Below are 13541 nucleotides of genomic sequence, written 5' to 3'. Positions count from 1 at the left end.
TGCACCTTGGAATTGGAGTACTCATTTTCAAGATGACTTCTTCCTTTATGTCTAGCCTCTCAGACTGTAGATCACGATAGGAAAAGGCATGGTCATATTGCAGGAAAATATGTGGAATGAAAGATATTGATGAAACTGTCTTTGTAAAATGTAATCTGCTACAGGAAGATAAGCTTGATGATGGCCCAGTATTTTGCTAACCTGATATCATATGAGTGAGGAATATTCAATCACAAGAATAATACAGACTATTAATAAAGAGAAATAATAAAAAATAGAAATTCTGGAATGAAAAAAGTACAATAACAAAAATGAAACATTCACTAGAGGGACTCAGCTGCAGTTTTGGCTGTCAAAAGAAAATATCAGTGAACTTGAAAACAAGGTAGGTAACATTACCTGGTCTAAGGAACAGGAAGAAACAGTACTATCATGTACATAAGGGGAGTTCAGAGAAAAAGAAAGGAGTAGAAAGAATAGTTGAAGAAAGAATGGCAAACAACTTCATAAGTTTGATGAAAAACAGTTATATACACATCAAAAAAATCTTAGGGACCTCAATAAATTCAGATTCACAATTACCCACATCATAGTCAAACTGTTGAATGCTAAAGACAAATAATGAATATTTAAACCAGTAAAAAAGAAAGAAAAACTCATCACATACAAGGGACCTTCAATATGTTAACAGCTGATAGCTCATCAAAAGCTATGAAGGTCAGAAGGCTGTGGAATGACATAATTAAAGTTCTGGAGGGAGCAAAACAAACCTTATTCTTAAAATATTATTTGCCTATTTTCACTTGTCCTTAGGGTACCTGAAGTACTGATGAAAGACACTTGATCTTTGTTTCACCTATCCTGGAACTCACTCAAGGTGGAAAAGCAGACAACACTCCTCAAAAATATTGCAATGCAAATAAACAATCCACAGACACTTGGCACAAAAGCTTATAGTTCAAGCATACAATAGAGCACCAAAATTTGGGAGAAAAAAATTGGCGAGTTTCTTTAGGAAATTATTTCATTCAAGAGTAACTGTATATATTGGGAAATTAGAAAGCCATGTGCATAACCAGGACAGGACATCTGTTCAAAAGAAGACATGAGGGGCCGGCCCAGTGGTGCAGCAGTTAAGCTCGCACGTTCTGATTCTTGGCGGCCCGGGGTTCACCAGTTCGGATCCTGGGTGCCGACATGGCACCGCTTGGCAAAAGCCATGCTGTGGTAGGTGTCCAATGTATAACATAGAGGAAGATGGGCATGGATGCTGGCTCAGGGCCAGTCTTCCTCAGCAAAAAGAGGAAGATTGGCAGTAGTTAGCTCAGGGCTGATCTTCCTCAAAAAAAAAAAAAAAAGAAAAGAAAAGAAAACATGAGAAGACTTTAAGCTTTCACCTCTGACTGATCGCTAAGCTAAGTGAAGCAGAAAGTGAAGCCTAAGACAGAGTTGTAAATGGCCTGTTGAAGCACTGAGTAAGTGCTCTAGCACAGAGCCAATCTGCAAAGACTCAGAGATGTTCTTTCTTCCTTTCTTTCCTTCTTCCTTTCTTTTCTATACATCTGTCCTTATTTCTCTCTCTCTTTCTCTCATTTGTCCCTGGCATTCAAGAAAATCTCTGTCAAAATGCTAGCTGAACACACACTAAAATATTAGATACTTTAAGACTATTCATGATAAGGAATACAGACTTTATAAAAATAGTTTAGAAAAGTCACTAATAAACCTAATGGCTATAGCAAGGAACAACAACAAGAACAAAAACTATGAGAAAAATCTGATTTCCAAGTTACCAGATTTTAATGTTTAAAATGTCCCATTGTTACCAAAAATCTCAAAACAAAACATGAAGAGATATAATAAGTATGGCCCCATTCACGGATGAAATTAACAGAAATTATTCCTAAGGAATCACAGATATTTAACTTGCCAGACAAAGACTTTAAATCAACTACCTTAAGTATGCACAAAGCATTGAAGGAAATCATGGACAAAGAGCTAAAGTGAACCAGTAGAGTGATGAATGAACAAATAGACAAGGATTACGTAAGCTACTTGGATATATTTAACCGTTCTTATCATACAATCAGGAACCAGGGGAATGACTAATGGTAAATCTTTAGACCTACTGGACTCCCTGTGAAATGGACTTTATTCCTCACCTGATATCTGTATGCTTCATTCTAACAAGTGGACCATGATGGAGTTTTGCTTCCCTGGTATCAATGCTATCTCAGACTCTAGCCCTCAAGTATCTCAATATTTCCCTTTATTCACTGTTTACTTACTGTGGTAAGTCACCATAAAATCGCCATAATTAATTTGGAGACAAGATTTGGAGAATCATTATTGTATACACTTGTAGTGGTGTGGAGTTCTTGAAGTGGACCCAACTTCTTGAATTGATGGGTACTGGATCTGAGTACTGAATCCTTTTTAGAAAGTGGATGATAAACTGTTCTTTGTTCCATTATGGCGGCTTATGGAAACCTTTTGCTCACCACTTGTTAATTTTTTTCTCCTTTGGTTATAAGCCAATAAGTACTTTTGTTGGAGGCCTATAGATTTTTTTCTCATCTAGCTAACACAATAGATACCTGTAGGTCAAGATCTATGTTTGTCATTACAGTCTTACTGAACATTGTGGAAATTATGATGGTTGCCTCTAATGTTTAAACAGGAGTCCTGCCACATGGCCTTATATTCCAGACGCCTATTGTGATTGTTGAGAGTGTGACAGTTGAGAGTACACTATCTTTAACAAAATAAATAACCCCCGGGCCCTCTCCTGGAACATTGTCTGCTCATGGGTTCTCTGGTATTATAAAATAAATCCATTTGATTGTGCCAAGCTCTCTTAGTCTTTTGACCCCTTCATTAATAATATACCAAGACAGATCCAGCATTTTACCTCATTTACCTTAGACCATCATTCTGCTCAAGTTTCAAGGGCATAAATCCTAATTCATGAGAAAGTGCTTCCATATCAATTAATTCTCCCTTATCTAGCCCTATATGCTGGTCTCATTAATCAAAATGGAGAGGGTCCAAAACCTCAACATCCATTCCTAAGCATGCTGCCTTCATTTCTGCCAGTGCATCTTAACTAGTTCATGAAGTTCCTTTGGTGGATTTCCCCTTTCATCCCAGAGCAGGCTCAATATTTCCCTTGTCTTAACATTATGTTACTATACCCTCGTTGTTTGTCTCGAAGTGGTGAGGTGAACTGGGGCAGATCTTGAGTTGGACGTGTATTATCTTGCCAGATACACACATCAATTGGGGCTTTTGAATTTTCTCCAGGAGAGGTAAGGGATCTTTTTGTATATTGCCATGCGGCCTTCTATTTTTCACACTGTGGCTTGAGTTGCTGGTTGGTTGATCTGAGCCTATTATTTTCTTCTGTCAGCACTTTGATGGCAGTTCAAAGTAACTAGCCCAACTTAAATCATCACAGGTGAGTCTTGGTAATTGGGATATTACAGTATGCCAGAGGTTAGCATGATCTCACTTACCACTACCAATGGGGTCTGCTGCCATCAGGACTGTGAGTGATTCAATTTCAAAATATTATTTTCAGCATTGCTTCATAGGACCACTTCTAGTAGTAACCACCCTGGTTTGCATTTACGCAGAAGTCTCTCAGGTCAGGATTTGAGTATAAATAGTCTTACTGGAGGAGGTGATTCTAGGAAAACTTGACAGTTTCCTGGTAGACTGAAGAAGTGAGACAAAGAAGGAATAGAAGCCAATAAACATGGCATCATCAAGCAATCTGTCTCTGTAAGCAACTGAAGCTTAAATTCACTGTGGAACTCTGGAAAACAGTACAGTGTCTAAGAATTATCTAGCCTGTGGAGACAGGGAGGTGGGGTATTTATTGGCATTGGTTGGAGATTGCTTTCAGGGGCATTAACTCCCTGACCCTCCCTTCCTACCTGAAATGAAGGTAGAGCAGATTCAGCCAAAAAGCCATTGATAAAGAGCCGAAAGTGCTGGCATTTGGATTCATGATAACTTGTAAATAGACAGTATATGCTTAGAAGATAAGAGAAAGGTACTGACATAATCTGTTACACCATGACAATTTCCAAAGTTATATATGTAGTCCAGACTTCTCTCCTGAACTCCAGACTCATATATCCAAGAGACTCTTCAACCTCCCCATTTTTATTCAAAAGTAGCATTTCAAAGATAACATGTGCAAAATTACCCGCTTGATCTTCCTCCGAAACTGTCTACAGATATAGCTTTTACAGTCTTATCTAATGACAACTTTATCCATCTGTTTTTTTAGGCTACCGCACTTGGAATCATGCTTGATTCCTGCATCATAGTCACAACCTATAGTAATCTTCAGAAAATTCTACTGGATCTAATTTCAAAATACTCTTGGAGTCTGACTACTTCTGACTTCTAGTATATTTTTCTCCTATGAGCCACCATCACAGCTGGCCTGAGTTAGTAAACTTGCTAACTATCTGGCCTCCTAACTTTCATCCTGCCTTTTCCAACAGAGCAGTTATAGCCATCTTCTAAAATATGTCAGATATTCATTCCTCTACACAAAACCCACCGATTACTCCCTTTTCACTCAGAAGAAAAGGCAGTTTTCTGATAGCATCTTACGGGGCCCTACATGATCTGCGCACCACCCACAATTGCTTATCTGTTCTCATTTCCAACTAATTTCCAATTTATTCCACTTTAGTCACTTAAGTTATTTTAGCCCTAAAGTTATTTGAACACATCTGCCAGCACCCACCAAAGTGCCTTTGCACTGGCTGTTCTCTCTTTGTTTTGCTTTCCCTAGATATAAACATGGTTAGTCCCAGCTCCTGTGAGTCATTGATCAAAATTCACCTTCTCAACGAGGCCTATTCTTAATAGAGTACTTAAAATTAAAATTTTAATTTTAATTAAACTTGCAACTTTATCTCTGGTATTCCCAATATCCCTTACCCTGTTTAATTTTTTTTTCTTAATGCTTATCATAAATTGCTCATTCCTTTGTATTTATGCATCTGTGTTTTCCTTGAGAATGTAAGTACTATGAGGGAAGCAATTTTTATCTATTTCATTCACCAATGCATCCTGAGAATGTATGCTATATGTATAGTTTATTTTGTCCTTAACAAAATACCATGAATCCTTCTTCACATATTGAAATATTTGTTGAAAACATTATTTTTCATGTTTTATTATCTTCTATCACACAAACGTACTTTGATTTTAACTACTGTGGCAAAATTAAATTGCTTATATTTTTGTTATATTAATCTGTAACTGTATAATAGACATGTTGTAACATAAAAGTGACTAGATTTTCAAAGCTTATTGGCATTTTTTGAAGAAGATTCATTTAGATTTACAAAATGTCTATCCAAAAGTTCTACCGACTTACTTTCTTACTGTAGGGACCTGAAATTGGCCACCCCAAGATATGTCTCTTTGTCATCAGGATTATTTGAGGTTGATTGCTTTTGATAAACTGGGACAGGGAAGGAGGCTCTGAGGAATGGAAATTGCCCTTTGTTAGGACACATTTACATTTGTAAGGTAAATCTCTTATCTGTAAAATGTGCCTCCCTCTCTGTACCAGGAAGAAGAAAGGAGATGACCTTCTCTCTAGAAACTCTTAATCAATACCAAAGGCAAGGACTTAAATTTGCATTTTATTGTGCTTCTCTGGTAACCTTCTGTAACTGACTTCCCTCCCCCTCCCAACGTTGGCATCTCTTTAAAGACTAAGCATCTTTCTTTAGGCTGGGAACCCATTGCAGCGCTCATCTGTGACCCCCCCTCGCCCAGGCCGAGGCAACACACCTGCCACCCTGCGGTGTTCACTGAGACAGCAGACCTATCTGCCATTTCCATCAATCGCTGTGCTGACAGAGCAGCCTCGTGACTATTGTAAAAGGGACACTTCAATCATATGTGAAACACCCTTTTTGGGGGTATATAACCACTCTGTGCACCCCACTTCTTCGGTGCCCTTTCTTCCTTTGGGAAGAAAGGCCCCGGGCCATGGTTCCTCATAAAGCTTTGTTTAATTTTCTCTTGCTATTCTGTCTCATGTGAATTTAATTCGTTCTCCGGCCAGATGAACCCCCATTTGGGAAGAGGAAATGTCTTCCTCCCCTACATTACTAACGGTTAGGGAGGCAGCATTGTGCAATTTAAGAATATGGATTCTAGCGTCCAAATATGTAGATTAGAACTGCAGCTCTAATACTGACAACTTGTGTGCCTAAACAATTTAAGCTTCAGTCTCCTCATGTGTAAGAGACAAATAATCTTGTTTCTCTCATTAGACTTTTGCAAAGATTAATTGAAAGAATACACCTTAGCATAGTGCTGGCATAGAGTAAAAAATCAATAGATGTCAAGTATTATTTAAATTTTCATTGCTGTTTTTATCATTAAATTTTCCATTTTCATCATACTTGAGCAAAAATTTGATATATTTATTCTAAATTTGGTACATGAATAAAGGTATTTCTTGTTAATTTTTGTTTGTCTGATATTCATTGAGGTAACTTTTTTGATGCTTATTGACCTATTGTTTCTCTTCCTTTATAAAGAATCATATTTGTTGCTTATTTTTATCTTCAAGTTTTCTCCACTTATTGATTTGTAAATATTTTTTCTGCATTAAGGACATCAAGTCTTTGCCATCAGGGCTACAGTAGCCACAATGGAACTTCGTATGCGTTAGAAAAAAGTGATTTCATTTTGCAGACTTAGGCCTGGCCAGGACATATATTTATCAGATGGGTGAGGCACATGCTGGATGTCAGCCCCCACAGACCTTTTGGCTAGTAGGCCTTGGACAGCTAAAGTTTATACAATTTTATGTAGTGACTTTGGGTGTCACAAGATTGGAAATGCAGTTAACCAGTTTGTAGTTGGATTTTAATTTTATTGTGATGCTTTCTCAAATACAATTTTTTTTTAATTTTAAATATTTTGTATATTACCCTTTTACTTTCTGAATTCTTCTATTGTTGACTTTATATTTGCCATGTTAATCAGGGTTGTCCAGAGAAACAGAAAGAGAGAGAGAGGAGAGATTCATTGTGAGGGATGACCCATGTGATTTGGAGCCCGGCGAGTCCAGAATCTGCAATGTGGACTATCAGGTTGGAGTCCTAGGAGAGCTGATGGTGCAGTTGAAGTCCAAAGGCATTCTACTGGAGAATTCCTTTTCACTTGGGAAAGCTGGTCTTTTTGTTCTATTCAGACCTTCAACTGATTGGAGAAGGCCCACCCACATTATGGAAAGCAGTTTGCTTTACTCAGAGTTCACCAATTTAAATGTTAATCTCATCCAAAACACCCTCCACACTGACATATTAAAATTAACTATCACACTTGGTAAACCCTTCCCTACCTCCAAGTATTCACTTCTGTTGTTTGTCACAAGCTTCTCTACAATTCTTGGCATTTCATAATATATCTGTACCCACATAATGACTGCATTTCAGAAATAAATGACATTGACCCATGTAGCCTACTTCTACAATGTTTCTTTAGCAATTATTATCTGTGTTTTACAAGGAAAAACAGAGACCTAGAAAGGTTTTGTGTTTCTTAAGTGAGCCACAATTATTTAATGTCGATGCAGAACTTGAGACTTCTCACTACACTCAGCTGCTGTCTTGGCAGTGAAATCCCTTATAAATTTGGTTGTGCTTATATATGTAATATGGAATTCAGTGTCAAGTGAATATTGTAAATGTGATTATCATTCATCAGAATAGTCTAGATATTTGTAATCAGCATACAACCATTAGCAGAAGAAGTCTGAATTGACTTCAAGTGATTTAGTGAAGTAAGTGGGAAAATTATAAGTGATGTGCAAATTAACTCAGACACCAAGAGATTTCCTTATACCCGACCAGATGAATCTGGAGAAAGCAAATATTTTGTTATATATAAATCTGGTGTTCCTGGAAGGAATAAACCTTCTCCAAAATGTTATGCTTGATCAAAGTTATATAAAATAACATGTAGGTTTGACAGATTTTCAGTATATTTTTAGAATGTAACTTGTCTGATTGGATTGATTTAATTGACTGTTAGATTTGATTATTTAAAGGAAAAACATATTTTACACTCTATTAACTGGATAATGATACACATTATTCTGCTTGTATTATTAAAATAATTGCATCTATGTTTGTATACTCTGACAGAGCTTTAAAATTTTTCTTCCATTGTCACTTGGAGAAATGAATATGATTCATTACCGCAAATTTCCACTAGAAGATGGTTTATTCCCCAGCCTCCACTATGGTAGTTGGCCATTAATGGTCCATCTTTAAAGGCTTCTTAATTTTATAGGAGAGAGGATATCGATATTTATATCTGAAGTCCAAGGGAGACTCAAATCTGAAGTGCTCTAACTTCTTAAAGTGATGCTTTTCCTGAATACTTTTTTAGGGTGCAAGAGAAAGAGATGATTAAATTGTCTCCAGGATACAAATATGCATGTTTTCAGAAGTTCCTTCAAGTACAGTAGTTCCTTCAAGTTCCTGCAAATTGAGGGATCTGCAGTGTCAGCACTGAGCATCTTAACTCCAGGTTAGTAACTCTTTACTTTACTATATGTAAATATATAGATATTTATTTATATTTATATGTAAATATACATATATATTTAGTGAGTATGCGTCTGAAAATACAAACCAAATAGAGACTAATTTATTCTATTATCTTGTACATTAAGTCATTGGAGTAAATCATGTTAACTTGTCAGACAAAATTAAATTTTGTCATTGTATTTGTTCCTAAGTAGCATTAATAGGTATACAAAATCAACCTGATTTTTTTGTTTACAGGTTTAACATTCATTTAATAATCTTAATAAAGCCTTTGCAAATCATAAAAAGTTCTCTGAAATTAGAAGTCTATTTGTCTGCTTTATTCCACATCTCTTAGCCTCCATTTTTAAAAGACCTTGTTGAGATATAATTTACATATTGTAAAGTTTACTATCTTAAGTGTACAATTCAATGGTTTTTAGTATGTTTACAAGGTTGTACAACCATCACCGATATCTAATTTTAGAGCATCTTTGATTAAACAGCAAGTTAAGCTTTTATTTTTGATTCCTGAATTTTTCATTTGATTATTTTAATTTTCCATTCACTCAAACTTTATAAAACAGTAAATTAAACACAGTTGTGTTTTGGGTTTATATGTGAAATATTTCATGGCCATAAAGAGAAAGAATACCAATAAAAGTACAGTCATTATGGTCTGTAATTTGTATGCCTGGATGGGTTTCAGGGTAATCTAACTAAACTTGTGAAGAGTTCCTGAATTATGATTGTAGCCATCGTGTCCACAGTGATGTTTAATTTCAGATTTATAATCCCAATCTAAACAGGGGGAGCATCTATTACCACAAAAGTGTTTCAATTAAATCTTTTAATATAAGGCATTTGTAAAAGTTCAAGAGGGAAAAAAAGAAATTTGAGATAATAATCCTGACAAAAGCCTGGTTGAGATGGATGCTGTTTGAATGGACTAAAACAGATGTAATTACCGTTAATTTCTATAGATTTTAAAATTCAATCACTATGTCATATTCACATTATTAGAATATTTCAGATCTGGAATATGTTACTTTAGTCCCCTGTAGAAGCCTTACAAAACTATTATTTTATGTTATCTTCATCAATTTTATAAAGGGCGAACATAACAAAAGCTCATTCAAGGGACAGTTCTGCATCTTATGTGAAATTGTCTGGGAAGAATTCTGTTCAATGGCTTCATAAAAAGATTTATACAATATCTTCCTTTTAGTGAGGAGAGTGAGACACCAGTTTATTTCTCATGATTAACTAATAATGAGACCTATATATCTTATCCTACTTCTTCTTGAGGCCCAGAGCTACATAATTAAGTTACATTTTCAATTTCTCAGTCGTTCATCTATAATTGTGAAAACGCTTCCTAAAAAAATTATTGCATAGATTTTATTTGTTGAGAGGTCCTGAAAAATATCTTTCATTGTAAACCATCCTAAAATCTCAGAAGCAGTCATTTCATAAACAGTAAATTTACAAACGAATAGCTCATTGGCTTTTTAATCCCAAATCCAACTGATTAAAAGAAAGGACAAGAGCAATAATAAAAAATAGTGGGATCAGGAGAATTGTATAAACCGTAGGTTAATTGATTTATTTCCCTTATACTGATTGGTTTCTATGCTGAATTAAGGGAGGATGACAAACTGTGGTGGTGTTATATAGATAGGGTCCAAAGGAGTGAGTGTGTGAATGAGCAAATGAGGAAGAAGAAGATTGCCTGACTGCTGCCAGGAGAAGTCCTGGAAGGAACTGAGATCGTCATTTCCAAGGCAGGCATTATCAAAGTGGTTGTACAAGTTGGGAAATTCGCTAAAAATCATTATTGAATTTTACATTTAAAATGGGAAAATTTTATAGCTGGTAAAATATATCCTAAGAAGAGGGTTTAAAAAAAAAGATTCCTAATAAGCTTAACATGGGAGAATCCCAAATCTACTGCTCTTTGGAAAGCAATATCTTGAGCTGAATATTAGTTGGAGAAAAAGGTAGGATTGTCCTGAACCAGATCTTCCTTAGGAATCATTTAATCATAGGCATTACAAGAACTTATACCATGAGATTTTTTTTGAGAAAAAAAGTTTTTCCTTACTTTTAAATCATAAAAGTAAAAATATGTTCTCATTATAATTATAATACATAAAAACGCACAAGAATTACAACAAAATGCATTAATAATATACTACTCTACATCTCTGTTAGCATGGTATCAGTCTACACTCTTTTCTCTCTTCTTCATATATGAGATTCTCTGACTACAGTATATATTTCCATGTTTTTAAAATATTTTATAACTGAACTCTGTCAGACTTGTGTTAGCTGTAAATTTGATAATTATGTCTTATGCGGGTTGTGTGGCCTACAATTAGATGCTGTTCTGTCTGATGACATAGATTAATGCTTTAGATTAAAACTTTGTGCTATTACTTGTGCTATTATTCAGATCAAATTTTCCTAAAATATGTTATCTGAGAATATGATAAACTCCATTCTATAACTCACATACAACACAATAATGTCCCTCCCCCAAAATTACTAAACAACATGCATTACTTGAGTTCATGATCTAGGAGCTATCCTATATTTATACATCATCCCAAATATGATTACATCTAGAACATGCTTTTTAGCTTAAAAGAATCTTTCTGCTTTTAATTTTATCATCAAGGAATGAAATTTACTTCTTCTCTTGGCTTCAGGAGAGATACATGCTGATTAGTGTTTAGATATATAGACATAACCACACACTAAAGTGACTTTGCTAGATTTTGTTTTGTGTTTGTGTGGGTAAACGGAGAGAATGGAGAAGGGAGAGAGATTTGATAATGTGTATGCAGTTGCCTTTGTTTTTACATGATTTTTTTTTTTTTTTTTTGCAATTGAGCTTTAATTTAAATTCCTAGGTCTGATGCTTAAAAATAATCAACCATTGGGCAATGATATTGATGCATATGGAGAGAACATAATATGATTCAGAAAATCTTCATATTTTCAATCCTCCTAAGGATGTTTGGTTCATGTTCTATACTTGTTGATTCCACATTTTCCTATGGACAAAACCCAGAGAAGGAAGAAAATAAATGTTTCTACAACTGTCACCTGTGTTAGAGTCTCCCTGAATATCTGACTGCCCCTAAGGAAACACTGAAGTCTGAAAAAGGTAAATATACATGTTGGTGTGGATTTGGTTTTAATCTCCATATACTGTATTTTAGATTCTCTTTTACAAATTAAAAATTATACTCAGATAACACTTAGTTGGTCACTTTCACGCACCTGGCAGTTGACAGGCACTTTTGTTTACATCTCTTTTCTTTATATACATTCAGAACAAAATCTGAACCCTGAGATAATGGACCTGCGGAATTATTCCTTGGTGTCAGAATTTGTGTTGCATGGACTCTGTACTTCACGGCATCTCCAAAATTTTTTCTTTATATTCTTCTCTGGAACCTATGTGGCCACTGTGCTTGGTAACTTTATCATTGTGGTTACTGTAACTTTTGACCCCTGCTTGCACTCTTCCCCTATGTACTTCCTCCTGGGGAATCTATCTTTCCTGGACATATGGCTGGCCTCATTTGCCACCCCCAAGATGATCAAGGACTTCCTTAGTGATCAAAAACTCATCTCCTTTGGAGGATGTATGGCTCAAATCTTCTTCTTGCATTTTATTGGTGGGGCTGAGATGGTACTTCTCGTTTCCATGGCCTATGACAGATATGTGGCCATATGCAAACCCTTGCATTACATGACCATGATGAGCCGGCAGACTTGCCTGAGGCTGGTGTTGGTTTCATGGGTCATTGGATTTGTGCACTCCACCAGTCAAGTAGCCTTTACTGTGAATTTACCTTACTGTGGCCCCAATGAGGTGGACAGCTTCTTCTGTGACCTTCCTCTTGTGATCAAGCTTGCCTGCATGGACACCTACGTCTTGGGCATACTTATGATTTCAGACAGTGGGTTGCTTTCCTTGAGCTGTTTTCTGCTCCTCGTGATCTCCTACACTGTTATCCTCATCACAGTCCAACACAATGTCACTGGTGGGGTATACAAAGCACTCTCTACTTGTTCTGCTCATATCATGGTAGTCACACTCTTCTTTGGGCCCTGCATTTTCATTTACGTGTGGCCTTTCAGCCGGTTCTCTGTGGACAAGCTCCTCTCTGTGTTTTACACCATTTTTACTCCACTCTTGAACCCCCTTATCTACACATTGAGAAATAAAGACATGAAAACAGCTATGAAGAAACTGTGGAGCCAACCTGTGACTATTCACTGATTTTCAGCTTTCCATAGAGCTACATGTTCTTACTCATTCAGGAGATAACATTTCTTTAATATGATTCCTATCAAAGATTTCATTCTGACGCTATATTGATGTAATTTGTATTGTGTTACATCACAGAGAAATAGTTGTTGATGTCAATAACAAAAATGTATACATAGTTTTATTTTACATATAAAATAAACCTAACCCTAACCCTAACCTGAACCCTAACCCTAACCCGAACCCAAACCCGAACCCGAACGCTAACCCTAACCCTAACCCGAACCCTAACCCTATATATATATATATATACCCAACCCCGTACGTACACTTTGGAATGAACTCAGCAATTTTGTTTCTTTTTTTTTAGCTGAATTTCTCTTACTACTTTATTTTGTCTAAAAAATTGGAATGAAAATAAGTTTTTGTTTCCTAATCATAGTCCAACACAGCAAGGGCTATCAGTTCATAGGTATTCAAGACATGAGACACTGGCACAGGGAAGCTAGCGTAAGGGTAAATAATACCCTGTGAAGCCTTCTCCTAGTTTTGAAAGCCTGGGAGGAGAAGGTGAAAAATAACTATTTCAATAGCCCATTAATTTAAAAAGTATATTATTTTCTTGTGAATATGTATTATACTCAACCTTTTTATTTAAAAAATGAATTACG

The 13541-nt window shown here is 35.9% G+C and overlaps 1 protein-coding gene across 1 annotated transcript; it reads left to right on the top strand.

Annotated features, from left to right (window-relative positions):
* Positions 1–11946: 11946 nt before the first annotated feature.
* On the top strand, positions 11947–12882 carry OR4K14 (olfactory receptor family 4 subfamily K member 14). The gene has a single exon (XM_008533709.1). It carries the CDS (start codon positions 11950–11952, stop codon positions 12880–12882), a length of 933 nt encoding a protein of 310 aa, XP_008531931.1. The 5' UTR covers positions 11947–11949.
* Positions 12883–13541: the final 659 nt, after the last annotated feature.

Source organism: Equus przewalskii, chromosome 1 (genome assembly GCF_037783145.1).
Source record: "Equus przewalskii isolate Varuska chromosome 1, EquPr2, whole genome shotgun sequence".
Taxonomy (NCBI): Eukaryota; Metazoa; Chordata; class Mammalia; order Perissodactyla; family Equidae; genus Equus; species Equus przewalskii.
The sequence above is the reverse complement of the archived record's forward strand: the minus strand, read 5'-3'. Positions and strand labels throughout refer to the sequence as shown.